This window comes from Scomber scombrus, chromosome 2, assembly GCF_963691925.1.
Source record: "Scomber scombrus chromosome 2, fScoSco1.1, whole genome shotgun sequence".
Classification (NCBI taxonomy): domain Eukaryota; kingdom Metazoa; phylum Chordata; class Actinopteri; order Scombriformes; family Scombridae; genus Scomber; species Scomber scombrus.
In genome coordinates, this window is record NC_084971.1 from 15235817 (window position 1) to 15263118 (window position 27302).

The 27302-nt window shown below is 41.3% G+C and overlaps 2 protein-coding genes across 2 annotated transcripts in view; both read left to right on the forward strand.

Annotated features, from left to right (window-relative positions):
* Positions 1 to 27302, forward strand: part of zgc:174863 (uncharacterized protein LOC100136852 homolog) — a 304874-nt gene that overhangs the window by 121873 nt on the left and 155699 nt on the right. The gene's annotated exons all lie outside the window — the stretch shown is intronic.
* usp43a (ubiquitin specific peptidase 43a) overlaps positions 1 to 27302 on the forward strand; it is a 104597-nt gene that overhangs the window by 27483 nt on the left and 49812 nt on the right. Inside the window, exon 3 of the mRNA XM_062431112.1 lies at positions 14758 to 14861. Within this exon, the coding sequence (XP_062287096.1) occupies positions 14758 to 14861 (104 nt within the window). The remainder of the gene's footprint in view (positions 1 to 14757; positions 14862 to 27302) is intronic.

A 27302-nucleotide genomic window follows, 5' to 3' on the forward strand; every position in this document is an offset into this window, starting at 1 on the left:
AAGTAGAGTAAAATAGAAATACATTGAAGAACAGTACTTGAGTTAATAAACTATGTTACTTATACTTGTTATCAGTAAAAAAAAAAAAAAAAGCATTTTTACAGTCATGGTGTTCATTAATTATGTAATCTAAATGTGTGAAAAGTGTATTTGTTGTCACGCTAACGTTAAAACTAAGTCGGTTTGGAATAGTTGTAGAAATGTTGCACCCTACTGCAGCTGCTCTATCCAAGGGCTACTCTAACAACCCATGTTTTGCTCTCAGAACCAGTCACTGTTGCTTTTGGCTCAGCTCAGACCTCTATTTAACAGGTTTTATCATGAGAGTTTGTCCAGATGTTTGTCATTTGAGACAGGAGTATGGCTGCATGAGATTGCATGAGATGTCTAGTCACCCTGGCTGAATTCGGCAGTTAGGAATCGCAATGCTTTGCTTCATCATGGTGAAAACACGTTTGGGGGAGCCATGGCAGCATCTCAAATTCATTGCCATTCCTTTTCCAGAATCTCTTAAGCTTTTTGCTTTATCACCTCAGTGATTGTCGTCACTCTTGCTTCGTGACCACGAGCCGAAGGCCATTTAATCCAGTCTTATATAGCTAAATGCAGTTATGACTCTGTCTGAATTCACATTTAGAGCTGCATGCCTGTGTTTGTGACAGAGAATGAAAAAGAAAGGGAGAACAGTTGTGTAGGCTCATGCATTGGAGTGGGCTTGTGTATGTGTGAGCAAGCATTTTTCTTAGTGTGCAGGGATGACTCAGAGCTGTTTCTGGCAGCTAAGGTGAATGTGTTAAGCCTCTTGGGCCAGCCAGTTGATTAGAAATGTGGTTTGAGACGATAACTGAATCAGCGTCTTTCCTCAGTTGGACACCATTTATATTTTAGAGACTATTTTTAGCCTCGATAAAAGGCATGTTTTTCCCCCTAGCTGCAGCTCAGGTCTCTCAGCACACTGACACAATAGCATTATTAAAAATTACACTTCTTTATTGTCATTTTACATAAGTGCCTTCAGGTTACTTCAGCTCCAGTGAGGAGCTACTTACCTCCCAGATGCCAGCTGACAGTTAAATTTGAAATTTGTCAGTGTTACATTTTGAAATATTAATTCACTGACACTAAGAGTGAAAGCAACATTCTGAAGCTGCTTCAAAGTAGGCCTACAGGACTGAAAAGAATAAAGCAAAAGCATACAGTATGTTAAAACCAGGCATACCCACTTTAGACTTGAATGGCTAACCCTTCCTTACAAAGAGGAGAGATAAGATAACAGATACTGGAGTCAGCATAGACTAATGGTGGATAAAATGGATTTGGAGCTGCAACTAATATATATATTTATATTTTATATAATTATTGTTTTCAGTCATTTTTCAGCCACATATTCTCTAGTTTCAGCTTCTCAAATGTAAGGATTTCTTTTCTTTGTCTCATGTGACAGCAAATTACAAATGCACATTTTGGTCTGTTGGTTGGACACAAATGCAGATTGAATACATCACCGCAGGTTCTGAGAATTTGCAAATGCCATTTTTGTCACAATTTTTTGTGAAATTTCTTTTGGAAACAATTGTTACACCTGCAAGGTCAAGGTGTGTGTGGAGATGTTGAGATGGCGTTGAGATGGAAACAGTGTCTTTAGCCATATTTTTGCATAATGAATAGTGAGCAGAATAGTTGATTATAGTGCAGAAGTGTGTATGTTCATTTTTATACAAATGACTTTTAATAGTGTGTTTCTCAAACCATGAAGACTATCAGAATTTGTTGTAACTGTTCAAGTCAAGCTGACCGAAGCCACAGGGCTCAATGAAGGACACTAACAGCCATTTTTCAAGCGCATGGTAAAGGCTTTTACATTTTCTGTAATCAAAAACAGCTGTGATTAATAATTGTGATCACAATGATATATATTTGGAGCAGAAACATACCATTATGTCAGCACAAAATTTGGAACCTGCAGCCTTTTGGTTATTAGTAAGTCTGTCTACCTCGAGGCCAACCTGCCTTCTGTGGTTTGTTTTTCTCATGTTTTACAGCTACACTAACATCTCTTCCACACACACGCACACACACACACAACCACACGCTCATACATGGGTCAATGACGTATAAGGATTTATTTAAAAATAAAAAAATATGGGAATATCTATTGCAGTAATTCAAACATTAAGAATGTTGAGTACACATACGAGTGTTTTCGAAACAAATTATTTGCATTTCCTTTAAGTTTTTGTAAATAATAATCTCATATTTATGTTCTATAATGTCACAGTTGCCTTCTGAAATGTATGTAAGACTTATTTTTCCTGTAAATTGCTTAAAAATGATTGAAAAAATTTAAAAAATACAATTAGTTAAGCATACTGTATCCGTGATTAATATTAAAAGTGATATTTTACTCTGAATTTAATACAGTTATTGGTATTATTGGTCGCACCACATGATATTTTGTCACTTTAAATAACAGAAAAATTACTAATAACTTGTGGTTTTTGAAAAGTTAAAGTGATTACATATAAAGGAAAGGTACTACATATATATGGTATTTTTTTTAATCAATGTAAACCTTTTTCTAACTGAAAAAAATGCAGTTAGACTGAAAATGTAGGCGTCACGTCATTGACCCACATACACACACACACACACACACACACACGCACCAAACACCCACTCTTTCACATTGTTACAGTGTTTTTAGAATTTCTTTTACTTGCTTCGAAACTAAAAGCCCCCATGACTCTCCCTCATGCACGTGCAAACACACACACACACACACACACACACACACACACACACACACACACACACACACACACACACATAGTAGTAGTATAAAGACACCTTCAAATACACAACCACAGCAAGCCGAACTCCCACTCACTCCCCCAGCACGCTGTGGACGAACGCCTGAGTAATGTCTCACATGAATGTGTGCCACAGGGAATCAGCAGGGCTTTCATAACAACATATGTTTTCATGTAGGGATTGGAGTATGACGATCTCTGGAGGGAAGCTGTGCCTCTGCCAGCAAACAAAAGGGGCACAGGGCCAAAAAGATTTGCAGTGGCTGCAATGTCAGTTATCACACATAAATTAGTCCAACTCTGTGGTGACAGTATTAAGGAGCAAAGTCTGGAAGTAAAAGAAATGATCTCAAGTCAAAGAGTAGACAGGTCCATGTTATCACCTCAGATAAACATCATGCTCTCCCTCGCAAAAAATAGATTATTTTTTCATAAAGATCACTCTAGCACACAAACCAATATACAATATGATTTCCTTGTGTCTTTCATTCCATTTTGACCAAATTCATTAATATCTTTACTGCCATGGAGGAACATTCCATACCTCAGTGGACTATATTTCATTTCACATTGTTCGACATGTCTGTTTTAATCTGGTTTCACAGTGTGATATATAGAAGATCTGAAATGAATGAATAAAAACGGAAAACAAAGAAATAAAGTGAAATGTAATACACATTGCTATATGAACTATAAGGGTGTGACAGTAAGTGTATTTGTCCCAAAGTGTCACAGCACTGATGTTATGGTTCGTTGCATGCATTCATATGAAGAATATGCTCTGTGACCCAAACATTTACTGTCAAAATAGTTTAATTTAGCTTTAGGATGCTCATGGAAGTATGCTAGCTGGCTTAGCCAAGGTAGCCTGGTTAACCTGGTTATCCTGTAGTGTCACTGCCATCAGAATGATAAACAAGAAACCCATAACACTGACTGAGTGCAATACTCTTATTAAAGCATGTGTTGTGACTCCTCATCCCCCTTCCCTCTCTGTGCTGGTCAGCATTGGTTATGTTATGTTAAAAGGATGATAATTCATTGTTTTTCCCTCATTTTGACGTGCATTTTCCATGCCACAGTAAAATTGAAACTTAACACAGAAAACCAAATTTAAAGGAGTATTGCATTTCAGTTTTGTCCAGCAGAGTGCAACATAATCCTGCCATTACTAAATACAAAGCTATAGCACTAGTTTACATCAGGAGGTCCAGGGGAGCTTTTGCCTTTGTGAGATGGAGACGCAACATTGACGACACATATGTGAGAAGGAAATAGTATTGCAATGTGTATTGTTCTTCTCTTTATTATTATTATTTGTTTAGGCTTTTCAAATCATGTGGGATAAAGACAAAGTGTGTGTGTCACATGTTTAGTGTCTTTACAATGCATAACCTTGGTAGGGCTGCAACTAATGATTATTTTCATTATCAATTCATATATTGAATTTTTTTTTTTAAATAATTGATTTAGGTGAGTGTCTATAAAATGTCAGAAAACCATGAAAAATTCCAAAAGATATTCAGTTTACCGGCACAGAAGAAAACCATAAAATCCTCATATTTGAGAAAGCTGGAACAAGCCAATTTTGGCATTTCTACTTACAAGGCAGGTCCACAATTTTATTATTTATGTATTTATTTAGGTTTTTCATATCATTCTGTAGCTTTCCAGTATTGTTTAATATGTATAAAATCTGAAAGGTCAAATTTTGTACTGATGTTGTAGCGTTAAATGCCATTTTCCCAAGTCCATCTAAAAACTTTTTTCCCAACTGACCTGATGTGTGTTTCTGCATGATAGTGTTGCTACATGTAAACAGATATAAACCCCTTCACCCGCCTAGCCAATAGCCACAGAGACAGACTGAGCACTCACTGTTGCTGCTGCTCTGCTAAACATGCTAACAGACACACAAACGGAGCGCTCCCAGTACTCACCATTGCTCGAAGTTTAAAAAAATAAACTCTGAACTCTCCTCCCACCAGTAAACAGCTCCAGATCAGAGCAGAATCCAGTGTGACCATGGGGTGTTATTTGGAGTGCTCTCATCCACATCACTGCTTTTTGCTAACAGCTAAGTGGGTGTTTCTATTTGAACAAACTGGAGAAAAATCAATTTTCTGTCGATTGGCTAATCATTGCAGCTCTAAACCTTTTAACTGCCTAATACTTCTGAATAATTTCTGTTACCTTTACACATATTTTGACAATTGGTATCACATAAGAGTATTGTGGCTGCTGGTTTACCAAATCCCACATGTGAAGGTGTCCCACTGTGGTGCAGTAGGTATGGGATGGATTAGAAGACAGCAGCATGTGAACGCTGTAGGTGGACAGATGGGTACAATACCAGTAGTAAGCAGCTACACGGGATCCCTGGACAGTCAGAGAAGCAATCTGCTCTTGTTTTTAGCTTAGCTGTGTGCATATAGTGCTGACGATACACACAGTGTACCACCACCAGGTGAGTTTTCTGGGACCCAACAGTGAAGTGAGGTTGACTGTGTGCAAGTAACTAGGGCATTAACAAATTTGTAGAGGGTTACTTCAGTGCTGCAAGCAGTCATAGCTTTTCTCTATGACATCATTAGTAAAGTCTGTACACAAATGAGCTGACTGAAGTGCCAGCATGACTCCAATTTGACAATGCAGTAGTTGTGGCTATGCAAATTTATGTGTGTGCGCTTCTGCCGTATTGTGTTGATCGAGTGTTTGTGTGCACAGGCCCTGGTGATCCTTCATGCGAGTGCGTGCAGACAGTGCAATGTTCTTGCTGTTACACGATAATAATAGGGTGCTTTTAGGTTTGCTCCTCTTGTGATGGGATGGTGGTGAGCTATGTTGATGGTGGTCATGTGTCACCATTTGACCTCTCATTGTAGCAAGCACAAAGGGAAAGAAAGAGAAAAAGAGTTGGAGGACACACTGTTCTTTTCAAAGTGGCCTTAGCTGCTTTTACATCCCAGAAAGTCTCAGAAACATATGCTGGGCTTAGCCACCAAAGCTGAATTCATTTTAGAGTACCAATATAATAAGAGGGAACAGGCTCAGTGTACCATAGTTACCAACTCTCTTCACAAATAATTCAGTTTTTATTCTCAAATGTGTTTGTGTCCAAATCCCGGGACCCATTGCTAGAAGTCTTCAGGGCTTTTTTCTTGTACAGCATATTAGATCAGTTGTTTGTACTCTAATTGATCAACACCTAGCTGTTTGGGAAAAAGAAATAAAGTTAGCACACAACACAAAACATGAACAAAATGCAACTATACCTGACAACAATAAATGCAGAAAAAGAGCTGTTTGTTTGAGCTTTGGACTGTTTTCCTAGTCTTTTCAGTTCTCTGCTGTCCTTTTTTATGACTTCCATTTATCACAACCTTTTTCAATAAGCAGCTCATCTACAGTTTGACACCACAGTCATTTTAGAGAACAAGGGTAAATACAGCTAGTTTAACTGTAACACACTGCGGTCTGAATCCAGGGCCTATATGTAAATCTTAGAAATCAATTACACTGCCAGAGGCATGTAGGTACCGGTAGTAATTTTATCCCAGAAGCAACAGGAGGCAGTTGAATGTGGCCTAAATCTGTTAGCATTTAGAGTTTTTTTTTATTACACCCAGTGGGACGATTGAACAGCTTAGAGCTTCTGAATATTAGTATTCACTTGTTGTTGCTGTGGCCGGCCCCCGCATCTATTTTTGGCAGAGATACCAGTGCTGGAACAACGTTGTGGTTGTATTCGTTATTCCCTGGGTACTAAATAAAGACACAGTACACTCTCTTTCTGTCTCTCCCTTTCTGTATCTGCTGTACTCTATATATCTTTAAAATATACAGTATATGTTTTTGTATTTTCTGTTCTATCTCTTTCTCTTATTCTCTAGATGCTCAGTAGATTGCCTGTTCTCTGCTCTCACTGCAGTGCACTTACTTTTCATTTCCAGTTAATCCAGCCATTATATGTATAAGATGAATGATGTATAGTTCAACTGCACAATAAAAGATTCAAATTGACATCTCTTTTATTATTCTGAATGAAAATGACGTACTTATACAGGTATTGGTGATTCAAAAGCTACCTACAGTTTGCAGAATGTATCACATAATGTGCTCCATTTAACAATATGCAGTCTTAATGAGACACACTGTCTAAATAAACTATGCAGCAACATCTCTTGTGTACCAGTTATAGCTTTAGAAAAATGTTTGTAAGTTTTTAGATCCATCATTACACAGAATGTGTTTTAGCACTTCAGGAGTCAGATACACTCACCAACATTCCTAAAAGAAATGCTGCTATGATCCTCTATTTGAAATTTTACAAAGAGTTACTAGTACAATTTTTAAAAATTAGATTAATTTTGGAAAGTGCTGAAATGTACACATGTAACATGCACATCAGACAATTACATGGTGTGATTCAAAATTATATTATGGCATTTGTTTCTTCATTTGTACTGTAGGTTTGAATGAATAGCTCACACTGGTCATTAGCCTTTTTCTTTATTTTTAGGCCATGCTGTCACTGATGAAAAGTTCCTTGTTCCTGCATGGTGATTTGGGGGAATGAGGCCAGGGTTTCCATGGTGATGCTTGTAACCTAGTTTGTCTCTGAGGGTCTCAGGATTGTTCTCCATTGTCCTATGGAGAAGAGAGGGAGAAAAGAGAGTTGGTCACAGCTCTGCTTGAGATATACAAACGAGAGATGATGTACAGTAAATGTGTGACCATTGTTATTGAAATACGTTTTTCACAAATGTGTGCCAAAAAAAAAGCGAAGCAAAAGAAATTCCTTAATTAATTTGCACTTAAATGAAAATATTACTAATATTATTACCAGAAAATGTTCAAATCCAACCAAAATAATTTCTTGGGATTATTATAAAATACTATTATGAGGCAGTATACAGCAACTAAGACCAGTTTACTTAACACACCTACATCCAAGATTGAGAAACTCTGCATCTCAAGTAATCAAAATAACTTGTGAGTAGTTCTCTTTTTTCGTAAGGCGCCCACCCCTTAAAACTTGAGCAAAACTGATGCTCACCAGGGCAAAATGGAATTTGAAGTCAACTTCAAATGGCTTGTGCTGCATCGCTTGGTCCCCAGGTGTCGACGAATCCCCTTTCCAATCTCTGTAGCTCACAAAGGCCTGCTAAACTGTCCATTACTAGTAATTTGCTGTGAAAGGTTTACTCTGAGGCAGAAGAACCTTCTCCCATTTTGCATACTCATCACTCTGTTACTTCTCTTTAAATGGCATCAGTTGTATCTACACTGTAAAAAGTGGATGACAGCAAGTTACTGTAAAAATGTTTACAGTATTATAACTGTTTTTTCATTTACAGTATCATTACTGCATTTTTATTTACAGTATTATTACTGTATTTTCATTCACAGCATTAAAACTGCATTTTGTTATATATTATTTTTACTGTAAATTAATTTACCGTATTTGCACTGTTTTTCAATTACATTAGAGAGCTTTTCAAAACCTTATTTAGGTTGGGCCTGAGCTGCCTTGACGCTAGCGCTTCCCTATGAATGACACACTGCGTCCACTGCACATCTGGCGCAACCCTATTCATTAGTGCCGGCTCAGTTATCTTGTGTAGTTTTTTTTGCATTGGGCAATTCTGTATGCAACTCTGTATGAAGCCTTTACTGTTCTCCTGCTGCCTATTTATTTATAGGCTCTTTTATCTGAAGCACCTACTGATTTTAGTTCTGCTGAAGAAGACCAGTTTAGTGAGATGACCTCTGACTCCCCCTCCCTGAGCTACTACCTTATCGTGGTGGAGGGGTTTGCGTGTCCCAATGACCCCAGGAGCTCCGTTGTCGGGGGCTTTATGCCCCTGGTAGGGTCACCCAAGGCAAACAGGTCCGGGGGGAGGGACCAGACAAAGCGTAGCTCACAAAACCCAAATGACGAGTACAATACATGGTCCTTGGTTTCCCTTGCCCGGACGCGGGTCACCGGGCCCCCCCCCCCCTGGAGCCAGGCCTGGGGGTGGGGCTCAATGGCGAGCGCCTGGTGGCCGGGCCTGCACCCATGGGGCCCGGCCGGGCACAGCCCGAAGAGGAAACATGAGACCCCCTTCCAGTGGACCCACTACCCGCAGGAGGGGCCAAAGGGGTAGGGTGCGATGTGAGCTGGGCAGCAGCCGAAGACGGGGGCCTTGGCGGTCCGATCCTGATGCTGGTGCGCAAGGTTGAGAAGTTCCGGCTAGATATAGTCGGCCTCACCTCGACAAATAGCAAGGGCTCTGGAACCACTCTTCTCGAGAGGGGTTGGACTCTCGTCCACTCTGGAGTTGCCGTTGGTGAAAGGCGCCGGGCAGGGGTGGCAATACTTATTGCCCCTCGGCTTGGCGCCTGTATGTTGGAGTTTACCCCAGTGGATGAAAGGGTAGCCTCCCTCCGCCTTCGGGTGGGGGGACGGATCCTGACTGTTGTTTGTTCAGAGTATCCACCCTTTCTGGACTCCTTGGAGGGGGTGCTGGAATGTGCTCCCTCTGGGGATTCCATCATTCTGCTGGGGGACTTCAACGCTCACGTCGGCAGCGACAGTGAGACCTGGAAGGGTGTGATTGGGAGGAACGACCCCCCCAATCTGAACCCGAGCGGTGTTCTGTTATTGGACTTCTGTGCTCGTCACAGATTGTCCATAACGAACACCATGTTCAAGCATAAGGGTGTCCATATGTGCACTTGGCACCAGGACACCCTAGGCCGCAGTTCGATGATTGATTTTGTAGTCTTGTCGTCGGACTTGCGGCCGCATGTCTTGGACACTCGGGCGAAGAGAGGGGCGGAGCTGTCAACTGATCACCACCTGGTGGTGAGTTGGCTCCGATGGTGGGGGAGGATGCCGGTCAGACCTGGCAGACCTAAGCGCATTGTGAGGGTCTGCTGGGAACGTCTGGCAGAGTCTCCTGTCAGAGAGAGCTTCAATTCCCACCTCCGGGAGAACTTTGACCATGTACCGGGGGAGGCGAGGGACATTGAGTCCGAGTGGGCCATGTTCCGCGCCTCCATTGTCAAGGCGGCCGACCAGTCCTGTGGACGCAAGGTGGTCGGTGCCTGTCGTGGCGGCAATACCGGAACCCGCTGGTGGACACCGGCGGTGAGGGATGCCGTCATGCTGAAGAAGGAGTCCTATAGGGCGTTTTTGGCCTGTGGGACTCCGGAGGCAGCAGGCAGCAGGCAGGTACCGGCAGGCCAAGCGGGGGGCGGCTGCGGCGGTCGCTGAGGCAAAAACCCGGACATGGGAGGAGTTCGGTGAGGCCATGGAGAACGACTTCCGGACGGCTTCAAAGAGGTTCTGGACCACCATCCGGCGTCTCACCGTCAATACTGTTTATGGGGGTGACGGTGCCCTGCTGACCTCGACTCGGGACGTCGTGGATCGGTGGAAGGAATACTTCGAAGACCTCCTCAATCCCACCGACACGCCTTCCAGTAAGGAAGCAGGGCCTGGGGACCCGGGTGTGGGCTCTCCTATCTCTGGGGCTGAGGTCGCCGAGGTGGTCAAGAAGCTCCTCGGTGGCAAGGCCCCGGGGGTGGATGAGATCCGCCCGGAGTTCCTCAAGGCCCTGGATGTTGTGGGGCTGTCATGGTTGACACGACTCTGCAACATCGCGTGGACATCGGGGGCAGTGCCTCTGGATTGGCAAACTGGGGTGGTGGTCCCTCTTTTTAAGAAGGGGGACCGGAGGGTGTGTTCCAACTATATGGGGATCACACTCCTCAGCCTCCCTGGTAAGGTCTATTCGGGGGTACTGGAGAGGAGGGTCCGTCGGATAGTCGAACCTCGGATTCAGGAGGAGCAATGTGGTTTTCGTCCGGGTCGTGGAACTGTGGACCAGCTCTACACCCTCTGCAGGATCCTTGAGGGTGCATGGGAGTTTGCCCAACCAGTCCACATGTGCTTTGTGGACTTGGAAAAGGCATTCGACCGTGTCCCTCGGGGGGTCCTGTGGGGGGTTCCGGGAGTACGGGGTATCGGACCCCCTGATACAGGCCGTCCGTTCCCTGTACGACCGGTGTCAGAGCTTGGTCCGCATAGCTGGTAGTAAGTCGGACTCGTTTCCGGTGGGGGTTGGACTCCGCCAGGGCTGCCCTTTGTCACCGATCCTGTTCATAATTTTTATGGACAGGATTTCTAGGCGCAGCCAGGGCGTTGAGGGGTTCCGGTTTGGTGACGTAGGGATTGGGTCACTGCTTTTTGCAGATGATGTGGTCCTGTTGTCTTCATCAGACCGTGACCTCCAACTCTCACTGGATCGGTTCGCCGCCGAGTGTGAAGCGGCCGGGATGAGAATCAGCACCTCCAAATCCGAGTCCATGGTCCTCAGCTGGAAAAGGGTGGAGTGCACCCTCCGGGTCGGGGATGAGATCCTGCCCCAAGTGGAGGAGTTCAAGTACCTCGGGATCTTGTTCACGAGTGAGGGAAGGATGGAGCGGGAGATCGACAGGCGGATCGGTGCGGCGTCTGCAGTAATGCGGGCTCTGCACAGATCCGTCGTGGTGAAGAGAGAGCTGAGCCGAAAGGCGAAGCTCTCGATTTACCAGTCGATCTTCGTTCCCACCCTCACCTATGGTCATGAGCTTTGGGTAGTGACCGAAAGAACGAGATCGCGGGTACAAGCGGCCGAAATGAGCTTCCTCCGTAGGGTGGCTGGGCTCTACCTTAGAGATAGGGTGAGAAGCTCGGTCATCCGGGAGGAGCTCGGAGTAGACCCGCTGCTCCTCCGCGTTGAGAAAAGCAAGATGAGGTGGCTCGGGCATCTAATTAGGATGCCTCCCGGACGCCTCCCGGGTGAGGTGTTCAGGGCACGTCCCACCGGTAGGAGACCCCGGGGAAGACCCAGGACACGCTGGAGAGAGTATGTCTCTCGGGGGCGGCCTGGGAACGCCTCGGGATCCCCCGGGAAGAGCTGGACGAAGTGGCTGGGGAGAAGGAAGTCTGGGCTTCCCTGCTTAGGCTGCTGCCCCTGCGACCCGACCCCGGATAAGCGGTAGAAGATGGATGGATGGATGGATGGACCTCTGACTCCACCCTGAGGCTGAGGTTTACAGCTCGGTGGTATTTTGTTAGCATTTTGTTGGGGCGATGGGGGCTGGTGGGACTTGAAAATCCCCCCTTGTCCAAAGTGGGGAATGATAGAAAAAGATTGAGAACCACTCACCTAACCCATCCGTCCATCTATATCTTATATAACACCTTGACACATTGAGATGAATATGCAATATTTTGAGACTCATTACAGATGGCTGAGGTGTGAACATATGGAAATACTGCTCCCAGACAAGGCAGTAGTTGTAGCTGATCTACTTATTCTAGTCTACAATGCGTTAAGTATCAGTGTTTTCACCAGAACACAGCAATGCTAATTGTAAATCTAGTCTTGTTGTGTGTCTTATTAACACAATATTCAGAAGATAGAGATGATTTAAAGAACAATGAGCTTTTGTATTGTGATTGTATCTTTTTAGAAGAGATAAACATTAAAGGGAAGATAAGGCCAAGTCTGTAAATGAGCTGAGGTGGCTTTTGCCTCATTATATATTCTGGAAGGAGCCATCCTTGGAAAAGTTTTCAAAGATGCCAAAAAGAAGCTTATTGTTCAAAGCGAATCGAGCTGTGATTGGATTTTGTTTGAACAAACAAATGCTTCATCAAAGTTGGATTGTCATTATTTTCAAAGAGTGCACAAAGTCTTATTTCCCCAGAGAAGGTGGAGAGACCATTTTCTCTCAGTGGACTATGACTTGTATGCTGCTTAGTGTTGGCATCTCACACAGGAATTTGAGACTGAACATTATCTAATAGTATCTAATTACTGTGTGTTTATCACTTCATGTTTTTTCAGAAGTGAACATTTGAAATCTTGTCCTGAATAAACAAAACAAGTTACAAAGTGTTCATCACTCACATCCCAAGTTAGCAAAGAGAAGCAATAGGCTAATGTTTGCCCCAAAAAGGGGAAGTGTGATTCTGGTATACCTGGCTTTGTTATAGTGCAAAGTAGTACCTCTAAATGTTCCATTTTTCTCACTGTTGATTCAGTTCAACTCAATTAGAATTCAAACAACTTTATTTTTCCATTTGGAACATCTTTTTTGAAGAGAGTACTGAAGCACACAACCAAACAAAACAAAAAATCAGTCAAAAAAAAGATAAAGATAAAAGTGGCATAACATTTTTTATTAAATACATTTAAATAGCTCATAAAATTAAAAGGCATGTCATAATCATTCTGGCTAGATCCAGTTGAAGAGTTTAAAAGGTGGATTAAGGCTGGAATGAAGCTTGCTGTGGCCTGCCTGGTTTTGAATATCTGAGATCGGTATCTGCAACATGAGGGAAGAAGGCTGTATTGATCATGTAGATATAGTGTTGTATTTTGGGCTATTTGAGCTCCTTTGTCCCTTGTGTATTTCCTGAAAGAATTGAAAATTTAATTTTGAAGTTAGATTCTTAAAACATCACTGTAGTTTACTGTATAATTGTTTAAAGTTACAAACACTACAGATATTAGTGAATGCAGTTGGCCCTCACAGAAATCAGTGTGATAAATAACGCAGCCACATACAATAAGGATTGAAGTTCATATTGGACATATTGGACTTTTTATGTGAGACAGGGAGCAGATGATTATGCCAAACTGTCATGTTGGACACCAGAATTAGCTTGCATTACAGATCACTTAGAGAAGTCCTGTGTTATTTGCCTGAATAATGATCCTACAAACATAACAATCATCACATTTTCATTCCTTGCTGTTGCATTGACTTGTGGTATTTACTGAACAAAGTTAGACAAACTGACACCATATATAAAGCCACATATCTTTGACTCCAATACTTAGACTCAACTCACTGCTTGTGTGTGTGTCTCTGCCTGTGTCATTACCACCTAGTGTTGGCTGACAGCTTTAATATCAAATATATAAGATTCATTCAGCAATCTGTTGCTCTGCCTCCCTGGGTTGTAGTTGTCCATCTTTTATTCAGAGCCATCATTCTTTCATTCTTATATTTATCTTTGAAGTCTGTCTGCCCTCCTGCTGAGTCCTACACAACATGGAAGAGATCCCAGCCATTTAGTTTATTCAGCACACATTAGCGTGACGCTGTGGATGGGTGACATTTCAAATACTTCTGTGATTTTGATCTGCGTTGACTGTTCAACCGTTTACCATTTAAATTTTCCCTCTCTCCCAGACAGATGAAAACCTTTCCCGCTCTAATATTTTATGAACCTTATTTTTATATTCAGTAATTTCATATGGATTGACTTTCACCTTTCTCCTACATAAATGTTAAATGAGTTAAGTGTAAAAAATGTCTCTCTCTTTCTCTCATTCTTTCTATTTCTCCTTCTACTTCAATATCTGTGTGTCCGTGTGTCTGATCATCTTGTAGTTTATTTTATCATCTAAATAATGCAAGCAAAGTGCAAAAATTCATGTTAGTCTTTCAACTCACATTCTGTCCATGTCAACTTTGGGTTAAGCTACTATTCACAACCAGCAGCTTCAGGTGGGGAAGAAGTTGCAGTGTGGACTGAGTGATTGCTGGCTTCTTTTGAAGAAAGATTTTTGCTTTAAAGATTTAAAAATATTTTTCTCTTTCTTTGCAGCTTTTGTCAGTCACATATCTGATGCCTGATATTAATTTGGGCAAATAGAGTATACACAGATGGGATACACTTCTTGCATGCAGCCTCGATTTGTAGTTTAGACTGATGAAAGTATACATATCTAAAAGAAAATCTTTCCTACTGCAGCTTCAGTGCAGATGATGATAAGATGATGATAATTATGTGTATTTGTATTTTTTCTTGCAGTTTGAAGTTTGTAAATAATTATTTTAAATGTCAAAACAAATATATACTATGTTCACTAAAGTGATCTCTTTTTGTCTACAGGCATCCAGTTCATTGGAGGATCCCTCCAGTCCCAGTTCAGCTAGCACACAGCAGTCCAGAGGTCGACACAGTTTTGTCCAGGATCACTTTCAGGCTCAGTACAGGTGAGCATAAAAAAGCATCAAAATGAGCTGTATGTGCAGATATTTCAGACCCACAAGCTCTGTTTTACATTTTAACATACTGGTCTTTTTTGGCATCCATGCCAGATTTCCAGTTCTGTAATTTTTAGGAATTTCTGTCAAAAGTATACAACTCAAATCTTTTAGTAAAAAGTAGGACGGGAAAAAGTTTTGGAAACTATATTAAGTATCTTATCAATTATGCAGTTCGTAGCCTGGATTCCAGCAGACACTGTATCTAATGTCCCGAGGTTGTGTTTGAATAAACAGAGTGCAATACATTCCATTAAAGAGAATAGGCATTCAGCACAGGTGAGAATGTATTTTCTCTCCTGCGGATAAGAATCAGTAGCTCAAGAAAGTGGGTCAGACAGACCTGTGAAGGATTCTGGGGATCTAACTCTAGTTGTGGTTTGTGGTTGCCTTTGCTTCATTGGTATTAAAAAGTCAGAGATTGAGGTTTTTGTAGTTTAATAGGCCCTCAAATGCAATTGACTCTAGACCTTCCAGTAACCTTGTCAACACACACCAGGTCCAGTGTTCCAGGCATCTTGGAGAACTTTCCACAGTTCTATGGATTTAGGCGTCTCAGCTGCTTCTGTCTCACCATGTAGTTACAGATTGACTCCATGATGTTGAGATCAGAGCTCTGTGGGGGCCACACCATCTGTTGCAAGACTCCTTGGTCTTCTTGTTGCTGAAGATGGTTCTTGATGACTCTGGCTGTATGTTCAGGATCGTTGTCATGCTTCAGAACACATTTTTTGGAACTGATCAGATGCTTCTATGATGGTTTTGCATAATGGATAATAATCTTAACATCTTAAGAGCCCAAAACGTATGCACAGTTCTGTAGTTTGAGAAAAATAGCAGGCTTGTTTCAATTTAGACTTTAATGTGGTGAGTGGACAATCAGATGCTTTGGAGAATAGCAGGAGTAATGTATTTTTGAAGTTTTTATTAAGGAAATATAGAAACAAAAATTTAAGTTAGTGTCGCTGTCTGTAGATTTCGGAGCAGCGTGGGCCAGCATTGAGTTCAGGCTTTTGTTTGCTTATGGTTGAGTCAAACAAAACTGAAAACTGAAATTTGTTTCAGTAAAAGATCCAAATAAAATGTGCATGTACTTTTGTCTAAGAACAAAAAGAAAATAGAAAAAGGAAGAGACATCTTGGAGAACTGAGTATACTCCTCATGGAGCAAACTCCGAGGACCAGCTTATCTGTACTTGTCCCGTCTGGCATTTATCTACTCTGCCAGGAAAGGCAGAATTTTGGACAAGTTATCTGGTCCTTTCTCCAGTTCAAATGACTCAAGGGTCATTTATCCTTTTAGTTCAGTCATTAATTTAGTTATTTTGTCAGCCATGGTCTCTTCAATAGGTCTGGTTAACATCCATTCTGTCAGACCCCCACTGGGTAAAGGGTTCAGTATTGTGACACACTCCTCCATGCTTCTTAGGTTTGCCCAGGTTTGTCCAGTGAAATTAAAGAAAAGAAAGCATTGACCATTAAATTGTGAGGTTAACCAGTTATTCATTCGCAGGATTTTCCCATTCCCTCATTGGAGGATGATGGATTTGAATGTTTTGAGTCGGTCTGTATCCCTGCAGAGCATTGTCTCCCATAATGGTCTCAGCCTGACTGAATAAAAATTCATTGAGTCAGAGGATGTTTGTCTAATAAGTATTTGTTTGTCTCTCATTTCTGTTTCTTTTTCTCTCACATTACACACTCACACACAGACATGCAGCTGAGTGTTTATGTGACATTATCAGATTAGCTGCCGTTCCATTAGCTGATTAGAGCAACAGTGCTTGGGGAAATACAACACGAGTCCCTGGAAACACCTACTGCATCTTCAAACAGCTGTGGTTGGTAGTAAATCCCACATGCAATCACACCATCACACACAAACAGTTCTGTGCTTCACTTGGTCTGTCTTTTTCCTGACCCACTAACACCCTAATTTCTATACTTAATATTTCATACCATGAACAATTCAAGCTATATTAAGAGAGGCACGTCTTTGTGGCTTTATTTGGCTGTGAGTGCAGGCTGGGTAATGCTCTCAATTTGAATACAAGTTTCTGTAATTAGCTCTATATGCCACACACACACACACACACACACACACACACACACACACACACACATACAAAAAAACTCCTCCAAGCGCCTCTGAGAGGTGGGTGATTAACTACATGTCATACACACATGCACATTTATTGAGCATGTATACCCACACAGAGACAGTTATGGTGTAAATGTACCCGCACACATGATCATCACTGAATTGGTGTAATTAGTTAACATGCCACTGCGTCCTGGCACTGTTTAGTCTCTGTGAAAGAGGCAAAGTGCTGAGGCCTGATTACTTCTGAGACTGGTAGGGGCACTGGAGAGGGCTTCGTAATGGACGAGTGATGAACTACAGGTCAGCAGTAAGCTCTTTTCCCATCACAGTTATGGGTTTATGGGTTGCATTACAGCCTAATAAAAAGATGTGTGAATATTGTAAGGCTAGGGCTGGAATTATATGATTGTGTGTGCGATGGTTGTAAGCCATGTCAGCCAAATCTTCACCCCCATGGGACAGCACAGTAACATGCCTCCTCCTGAGACTGTGCAAATGTGTACTCCTGCTATTGCCTACAGACATGATTACATAAATACAGTGCAGTGGGGTTCAGCAACATTTTACTTTTACTGTTATTTAGTGATCTGTATGTTACTGTGATGTGGTATGTTTGCCCACCATACATTCAGTATACCATGGTCCTGTCTACACACTCTAGAGAGATATATGAATGGATGGATGCAAGTTGTGGTTGTGTAAACTGCAGTGTTAGGTATGAATAATCAATCAGCTCACACCAGTGCAAAAACAAAACAAAACATTAAGACTTGGATTAATTTGTAAATTAATTCAGAATGTACCTGTTTAAAGTGACTTTAGCATCAATGGTTTTAACCAAAGCCCACAAATTGTTAAGGTCAGATTATGGATGGATGGATGGATGGATGGATAGATGGATAGATGGATAGATGGATGGATAGATAGATAGATAGATAGATAGATAGATAGATAGATAGATAGATAGATAGATAGATAGATAGATAGATAGATAGATAGATAGATAGATAGATAGATAGATAGATAGATAGATAGATAGATAGATAGATGTTTTATTGTCATTAATGAATTATTTCATGTTCAATGATGCTCACAAATGTCCTGATTTTATCAGATGGCCTAGAACAAACACTCTGTAATTACTCCTTTATTTCAAACCTCACCCTTAAATAGAACTTTAGAGTGCAGTGAATTGGTCCAGTGTGCAGTAATAGCTTATTATTACAGCTGTTTTCTCACAGGTCTTTCTGTGAGTCAGTTGTAACATCCCGGCTACCAAGCTTATCATGTAACTGCAAACCTCAAAATGCGGGAGTCCTGAGCAGCCAGATGAATCCCTCCAGACACTGTCCAGACACTGTTGGTGGTAGCTGAAGACTTCTGCTGAGATTGATAAGGATGATGAGGTTGATGAAGTGATGCACTGATGAATCTTGAAGACTGGGTGGTGATGGGGAGTTGGTAGAGTTTACTATGAAAGCACAAAGGCAGAGAGGAAGAACAGATTTAAAAAGACAACTGAAATATAATAGGCAGACAGTGAAGGCGTGTCACCGTGTTGTTGGTTAGATGTGACCAGTTGATGTAAACTGCTGATGTCTTAATTGACACCCTGTGCAATGACAGTTAAGGAAATTATGAGTGAGCATGTGATTGGGATGGGAATGAGAGATGGTTTGAGAAATAAAACTACAGACCTGAGCATGAAAAAGAGCTTTCACCAAAGCTCCATTTGTGTCCAAACAACATCTAAAATCCAAAAATCGACAAGAAACAGAGCTTTGGCATTTTTGTTTGATAAATAAATTTAAATCGCTAACTGATTATCAAATTTATTGCTAATTGATGTTCTTGATTGATTTTGTATGTATCATTTTCATAGTAGTTTCTCGGTATTCTGATTTTCCTCTCAGATGTGTGTTGCTGTGCTGTTGCTATTTTGCACATCCTCTAAACCGTGTGATTCATACACTTAAGTGACCTTTAATCATGCTCTTGTTTATGTCGTCTTTTTTCTTGCTTGTTACTGTTTGCCACTGAAACTGCCACATTTCACTACTAAGATCTTTACATTTTAATCTTAGCTCATCTTTTATTATTAAATATTATTATATCTATAAATGTCTTAAATGTCTGAGTTGTTCTGAGTTTTGTAAGGCAAGGGCACTACTGTGAAGCTGCAAAGACCAGATCCAGCCAGGCAATACACAGGAACAGCATACAGCAAGCAAACTAGCTAATGCTAATGCCATGCTAACAGCAAACTAAAAGAGATTTTAGCGTTCTATATAGTAAAAACAAATCACAACAAAGACGTAGGCAAAAAAAAAACTTCTTATTACAAGCTGTGCTCAGGCTCAAGCCAAGTAAAATCTCATCAATTTGACATTTGATTGGCCTACGCTAGGCTTGAGGTACTCAATTTGGGTTACAATACCAACGGTCTCTCAATGGCACAGGTTTTATTTTGTCCAGCCTGATCTGTTCAGTGCAGCTTCACAGTAGTGGCCTTCCTTTATGAAAGTGGCAAGATGTTGTCCTGCCTACAGATAATTATTGACGTCATTACTGAAGATCTAAATTGATGAGAGTTTTGCCAGATTGCATTTTTATTTTGTTATGTTGATTTTATTTTGTTTGTTAAGTGCAATATACTGGGGGCACTATTTCGCTTATTGCATTTGAATATTTTCCACCGTACAGCAGGTTAAGTCTTTTGTCTAAATGCTTTTTTTATTGTCATTTCCAAATTGCATTTTAACTTTAATTGTGACTTGAATATTGTTTGCATAAAAAGGTAAATCGGGTTACATTTTTATATTACATTTTCATTTATTAAATGTAAATTAACATCTTAATAGTGTCCACTTAACAGTGGGGTACGACTTTTAAAAAATTGAATGTCAAACAGCTTTTCCATTTTAATGTTAACAGATAACATGTTCATAGCACACCCATACAAGAATGTGAAAGTGAAAATCCAACTTGGATTATGGCATTTTCATTTTTACTCAAACAACAAAATTATATGCTATTATGGAATGTTCATGTCAATTTATGGACATTATCATTTTGATAAAGTCCCCTATGGGCTTCCGTATTCTCTGGTGACTTATTTAGTAAATAAGATACATGGAAGGTTGGGAATTTGGTTTTTTATTTTTGGGTTTCATTAGTCATGTTTTAGTGTAAAAAATGTATTAATTTGTATTCTGATCTCATTAGTCTATGATGGTCGGAGTTAGTTGCAGTCTGTTGAGTCGGGAATCTTATTCCTCCCTCTATGCTATCGTTCTCACTCTTTTCCACTTCTCCCCCTCTGTACTTCATGTAATCTCAGGGGAACTAGAGTGAGTGTGGCACTTTGCCTCTTAATGCAGACTAACTTGAGAGCAATCACTTCTTTGCAATCTTGCAGTGTTTTATTTTTGTGTCTTCATTTCTTTGCCTGTCTCTGTCACTATCTGTGTCTGACTCTGGCCTCCCCCCCCCCCCCCCCCCCCCCCCCCACCCCACCCCCCTCTCTCTCTCTCTCTCTCTCTCTCTCTCTGTCTATATCTCTTGGTAGGGTCTTTCTTTCTCTCCCCCCTTCCTCCATCTTCTTCCTTCCTGATTCTTTTTATATCTCACAGAGATGCTCCTCAGAGGCATTCGGTGGAGTTGTCTGAGCTGAATAAATGTTTGCGATTAGAGCCGGGGCTGTCTTGTGGTTTGGGCTGCCGATGTGGGAGTCTGTGCTCAAGTCACTCCGTTGTGCCGCAGCGTTTAAATGAGTCTTTGTCAAAGCTTCCCCCCTCCTCCTCCGTCTGTCACTCTCAGTTTGTGGCATCTATTTTTAATGGCCTGGGTGATGTGTGGAAAGCCCCAGCCTCTATATTTGTCTAGACAAACAAGAGAGTTAACTTTTTTTCTCATCACAGTGGCTTTTATTTAGATGTCTATTCAATGTGAAAAACTGGGAAATCATAGTTAATGTAATAAGTGTTGTCAGATAGAACTTAACTTTATAGATCTATTAAAATCACAAAGTAAACTGAAAAATACATGCAAGCTAACGAGTCACAGTTTTATGTAGATACTCAAGTCTAACCAAGAGCCATTAACAATAAATATAAGCACAGCTCAAAACTTTCAAGTGCTAGGCTATATGCAGCAAAGCACGCTAATACATAGATAGATTGCTGAGTATGAAATGTTCACACCACCAATCATACATTTTTATAGCAGATCCTTTGAAGACTCAACGCTTCATAGGAATGTGCAAACTTTCTCTCATCTTCAAAGATGGTCCGCAGGGGCTTGCCTTTTTCCCCTAAGATGCACCCAGGTCAGGGTGTGCTTTAGTTGGCCTCACAGAGGCATCTGTATGGTCGTACCACGCCACATAGCTGCGGAGTGGCTGCTGAAAATATGGCCAGACGTTGACCTTCCTCACTTTGATTTTGATGCTTTCACCACCCACAGTGCCCCAAACAACACCCCACCCTCACGATACCACCCAGCTCCGTTCCGTCCCCGGCTTTGATGTAGGAGCTAGCCAGTTAGCGCAGGGCATTATCAAATGGAAGTATGCCTTTGATCTAGTTTTTTCTTTTTGTTTTGCAAACACAAAAGTCATCTGCATAGACCCACTTGCTGCCCCTCTCCAAGTTATTGCATGCTGTACAAAAATTATTAAGCATATTACGTCTGGAGCCAAAAATGACCTCAATCACCGTGACAATTTTGATCCAGAACCTCATAACATGTAGGTTTGTGATTGAAGGCAGAGTGAGGGGGAATTATTCACTATCCACAGAGAATCATGATGCTATTAGGGATAATAAAAAAAATGTATTACCTTTACCTTCACTGGTTCTCTAGATTCCAACTAATATTATTCTAATTTATGCTCCTTTTTCCTTTATTGTACTACTCTGTCATACACATTGGGTTTGTTTTCCTGCCTCTTTGCTTGTGCACTTAATACAGTCTTGTCATTTGTTGATGGAAAGAGGAAAATAGAAATGAAATGAGGAATGAAAAAAATAGCTTTAAAAAATCACTGTAATTAGGTAGTCCTAGTGCAGAAGAAATGTGTTCATCCTGCTGTAGCCCCTTTACTATTCAAATGTGAAAGAATAACAACAGAGAAAAAAAATCTGTGTGTGTGTGTGTGTGTGTGTCTTAGTGAATAATGGATTGTCTGAATCATATTAGTCCCTAAAGTTTCTTTTGTCAGGGACCCAATCTGTACATGTTGTAGGTTCTAGTGTGTGTGTGTGTGTGTGTGTGTGTGGGTTTGTGTGTGTGAAAATACACAGAAACACAGTAGAGGTGTTTCGTTGTTGAGACCACTAACTTAATGGTAGCATTGCCCAGTTTTGTGGGTAGTTTTGATAGGTACAATTGAATTGAAGATGCAGGAAAAAAACAAAAATAAATAAATACATAGAAATGTAGTCAAATGCATTGTAAAAGTCACACTGGGATATTACTACCAAGTGCTCCATGACTGTATTTGCTGCAGTTGACTCAAAATTACCTTATTATTTATGCATATTTGATCTATATTTTACTTCACTTTGCTACGAGCACTAGATGTGGCTTGCTGACATCATCATCAATCTAAACGGGCTGCTTTGTAATTTGCGGTTCTGCGGTTCACTGTGTTGGTGTGCACAGTTTTTGGCAGCAGGCGAACTCAGATTTAACAAACGATCAGATGATTGGCTTTAAGACATCTGAGACTGATCCATTAAAAGTGCCTTCAGTAGTCCCAATTGGATGGAACAGATGGAAAAATGTGTGCATGTGTATGTGAGAGAGTGCCCGGGTCCGCTTGAAGAGGTGGGCTCCAGCATGGTTCAGTTGGACCAGTGTGTGAGATCACTAACCGTGACATCAATGATGTAACTGTCCATTAAATCGCTGCATTGTGTAATTGATAAGGCTCTATAAGGCATGTGTGAGGTTCCGTGTGTCACCGCGCCCATAACTATCCCAAATAAGCCACAAAGCTATATGTGTTAAATGCAATGTGAGCGCAACCCAGTGGGGGAATGGGAAGAGGGGACAATCATGCTCTGGCACGGTACAAGGCAACCGGGCCTAGTGTGAGTAACCCCTAAATTCCCTGTAGACTAGGCATAGGAAGTGCATTGCCTACTCCCGTCTCTTAAAAACAACTATGTGTTTGTTTTTTATTTAGCAGGGAAGTGAGATCCGATCACAAGTCGTCACTCATGACGTATGTGGAGACACATTCTAATGCAAGACTTGAATTGATTTACTTACAGCTGTCTTCTTGTGATCAGAACTCCCAAGACACATGGTTAAAGTCAGGTGCCAACAGGGCCAGAGATAGAGGGCTTAGTTAACATCTTTGAATCCAGGTACCGGCGCTTTGAAATGCTGCTTTTTCTAAACCTAAGGAGGGAGAGTTAATGCTTATGAAAGTGAGGGTGAGAGAAAAGTTTGTATGAGATTCAGCATGACTGTATGTGAGAGTCTCAACAGCCCTTTTAGCTGAGTTCATTTCCCCTGACAGGAGGCCTCCACTCGAACTCTCTGATAGAGTGTGATGAGTGCCCTCCAATCCAAAGCCAGTGACACATGACTGATTGACTGACTGACTGACTGACTGACTGACTGACTGACTGACTGACTGACTGACTGACTGACTGACTGACTGACTGACTGACTGACTGACTGACTGACTGACTGACTGACAGGCAGACAGGCAGACAGAATAAAATTAGCTTGCTGAGCTCCACCTCTCACTTTCAGGACCAGGAGGAGAACAGTCAACTATTGGAGAACTATGACAATTAATGCAGCTCCAAGTTTAGTTTGTGTTGACGTTTTATTGGTCCTACTTCTTTCTTCTTTCTTTCTTCTACTTCATAAGGGACCAACGCTAATATTTTAAGAGCATGTCAGATGAGTCATCTTAACTCTCACTTCTATGAAAGAAAAATAAGTTTAATGCTTTTCTTGAAATGAAATGAAAATTTCACTTTCCTCTTTGAGGGCAAGTCACAATTTACTGTGCTTCTTACTTGCACAAGAATAATTTGTTCACCTCTAGAGAACTGACAATTGATCTAAACTTGACAAACAGGACTGTGATGGTTATGTTGTGTACTTTTTATTTAATAGAGTACACCTGAGGCTTACTCTGGACTGTGTAGTGATGTTTTGCACTGTTGTTAAATTAGCCAGGTGCAATGAATACATATTCTGTACCGTATCAACAACAGAACATTCATAATGTATTATAGGCCTGGTGGGATTTAATGAGTAAAATGTTTTTTGACTCATCAGGGTACTAATGCATCTGGTGGTGTTGTTTGCTGTGTGTTTCCTGTCTGTTTCTCCTGGTAAGATCAGGAAGATTTTTCTGTGGTATGAGGATGTTCTTTTTGCATCACCAAGAGAAACTAAATTAAAGTGTCAGTATATTCTTGGTCTTTGTTTTCAGAGACTGATTGGTCAGAATTAGTAGTCAGATGAAGCTAACTAGCAATTATTTAAGTTCTTAAACTTGTATTAATTGATTTTTTGCTAGTTGGAGGTTTTAAAAACAACCTTTAAACACGTCATTGTCTTATTTCCACCATATAAAGTTACTATGGCAAATGTGTTAGCAATCAGTTGTCATTTACATATCCAGCAGGCACTGTGCAACATTAAGGTTTGCATGGAGTCGTGTTTTTGGATACCTGATTAGTCTAAGTACAGTAATCTGTTATCACCAACTCCTCAGGAAAATATCTGTGCATCAGTTGCTAAATGAGTTGCTAACTTTTCCTGTCTGCCTTTTGATGCTTGGCAGGTAATATCCAGTGAATTTATCAGAGCATGATGTGAGAAAGTGAACCAGACAGTAAAGTTGCAGTGAACAGTAAATCAAAACAATGAACTGGAAAATCCTAAAATGCCCTTCTGGTGGAAACGGCAGAGTCAGATGATAATTCTCTGTATGTTTGTTTATATACATAAAGCAAGTGCCCCCTTTCACATTACACTCAGTTAATTGGTTGCTGTTAATATAAGCATTTTAACCCTCCTGTCGTCCTCAAGGAGTCAAGGAAGGAAGGAAGGGAAGGAGGAAGGAAAGGAGGGAGGAAGAAGGAAGGAAAGGAAGGAAAGAAGGGAGGAAGCGAGGAAGAAGGAAGGATGGAAGGGAGGAAGAAGGAAGGAAAGGAAGGAAGGGAGGAAGAAGGAAGGAAAGGAGGAAGGAAGGAAGGGAGGAAGAAAGAAGGAAAGGAGGGAGGGAGGAAAGAAGGATGGAAGGGAGGAAGGAAAGGTGGAAGAAGGAAGGAAGGGAGGGAGGAAGGAAGGGAGGAATGAAGGAAAGGAGGAAGGAAGGACAGAAGGAAGGGAGGAAGAAGGAAGGAAAGGAGGGAGGGAGGAAGGATGGAAGGGAGGAAGAAAGAAGGAAAGGAGGAAGGAAGGAACGAAGGAAGGGAGGAAGAAGGAACGAAAAGGAGGGAGGGAGGAAGGAAGGAAGGGAGGAAGAAGGAAGGAAAGGAGGAAGGAAGGGAGGAAGAAGGAAGGAAAGGAGGAAAGAAGGGAGGAAGAAGGAAGGAAAGGAAATAAGGAAGGGCAGAAGGAAAGGAAGGATGGAGGAAAGAAGGAAGAAAGGAAGGAGGGAAGGAAGGAAAGAAGGAAGGAAGGAAGGCAGGACAGGAAGGGAGGAAGGAAAGGAAGGAAGGGGGACAGAAGGAAGTGAGGAAAGAGAGAGGAAGAAACGAAAGAGAGAAGGAGGGAGGGAGGACAGACGGGGTCAGTTTGACCCGGGAGGACAACAGGAAGGTTAAATAGTGCAATTTTAAATTAAGCTTTCAACCTTTATGAGAGGAATGTTGAATACCAGCAACACATTCTATCTAGTTGTTTTTGGTCTGCATCTCCACCTGAGCCCAGACCTCCATCCATCACTGTCTGTGGACCTGTCGGCTGACACTGTTTACAACTTGAAGAAGGTCAAGACTGCAGTGACTAAACCATCAGGCTTCTTTGAGAAGAACATTGTTTGTTGGCTACCTATGGGACTGAAGCTGTGACCAGAATTTTTTTTTTTTTTAATGTGGAAAAGACGTTTTTTCCCCCACATGTTAAGTGTTTATTCAAGATAGTGTGCAAACCTCAAGTTATGTGGCTTCGCCATTCTTTATTCCTTTTTTTAAATTTTTAAATTTTTAATTTTTTTTACTTTTGATTGACATGTGTTGAATCACATGGTAGAGTGACATTGCTTCATCACCCCATTAAATCACAAGTACACATCAATTACTACGCATTACCTCACAGTTAATTTAACCGCTTGATTGTTCAGTTATTATATTATTTTTTGTCTGTTAGTTTTAACCAGAGAGGAGATATAAAGCAAGACTCAGCTGCAAAATGGCTTTGAATTTAAACTAGTTGGCCATTCCCTCAGATTTTCCACTCTTTTTATTTGAGGAAATTCTAACTACAAATATACTAGAAATCTGTTTAGACGGATGGAAATGTTTTACTTTTGTTAAATAAACTTTGTAGCAAACCCTGCAACTCTGACATCAGCTCATTCCTGACTTCATAACATAATAAATCATATACTGTAAAGTTATATATGTTTCATATGTTATAACATCCTGATCTAGTTTGTGCTGCATACTTTTCAACATCAACAACACTGTGTCCTGTATCGTGCTGCAAAGCTTCTCAATTTAGAATAACTGTAACTTGAATCAGGTAATATGACACTGCATAATGTTTAGAGATGCTGCTGGTGTGGAGTGTTGTTTATGTAGCTCCAAGCAGAACGAAGGGATCCTGAGTAGCTCGACTTTCTCTATGATGAATAAAACTAGCTGCTGGTTGGCTGTGCATGTGTGTTTGTGGTGGAGCCCCAGGTATCTGGCGTAAACTAAAGAGTTGGTGGTCTTTAGTTTGACATCTGAATCTTGTACACAAGTACAATCCTTGCTTCCTGTCTATCACACACACACACATATGTCATCAGCAGGAATACTTATCTCATATTCTCCACCAGACTGGAAACACTGTCAGCCTCCCCGCAAGCTTTTTAGTTTGTGTGTGTGAGGGTGTTTCTGCATGCGCTGGTGAATTTCAGTGTAAGTAAGTGCAGTTTTTTGGGTGCGCACAGAATTGTGTTTGTGTGTGTGTGTGTGTGTGTGTGCACCTGTGGCTGAGTACAACCTGACAGTCTGCTTTAATGAGTACAAAACTGGCATCATTAGTGTGCCTGTGACTGGCTGCCACGGTACACTGGATGCAACATTGACAGCGAGGAAA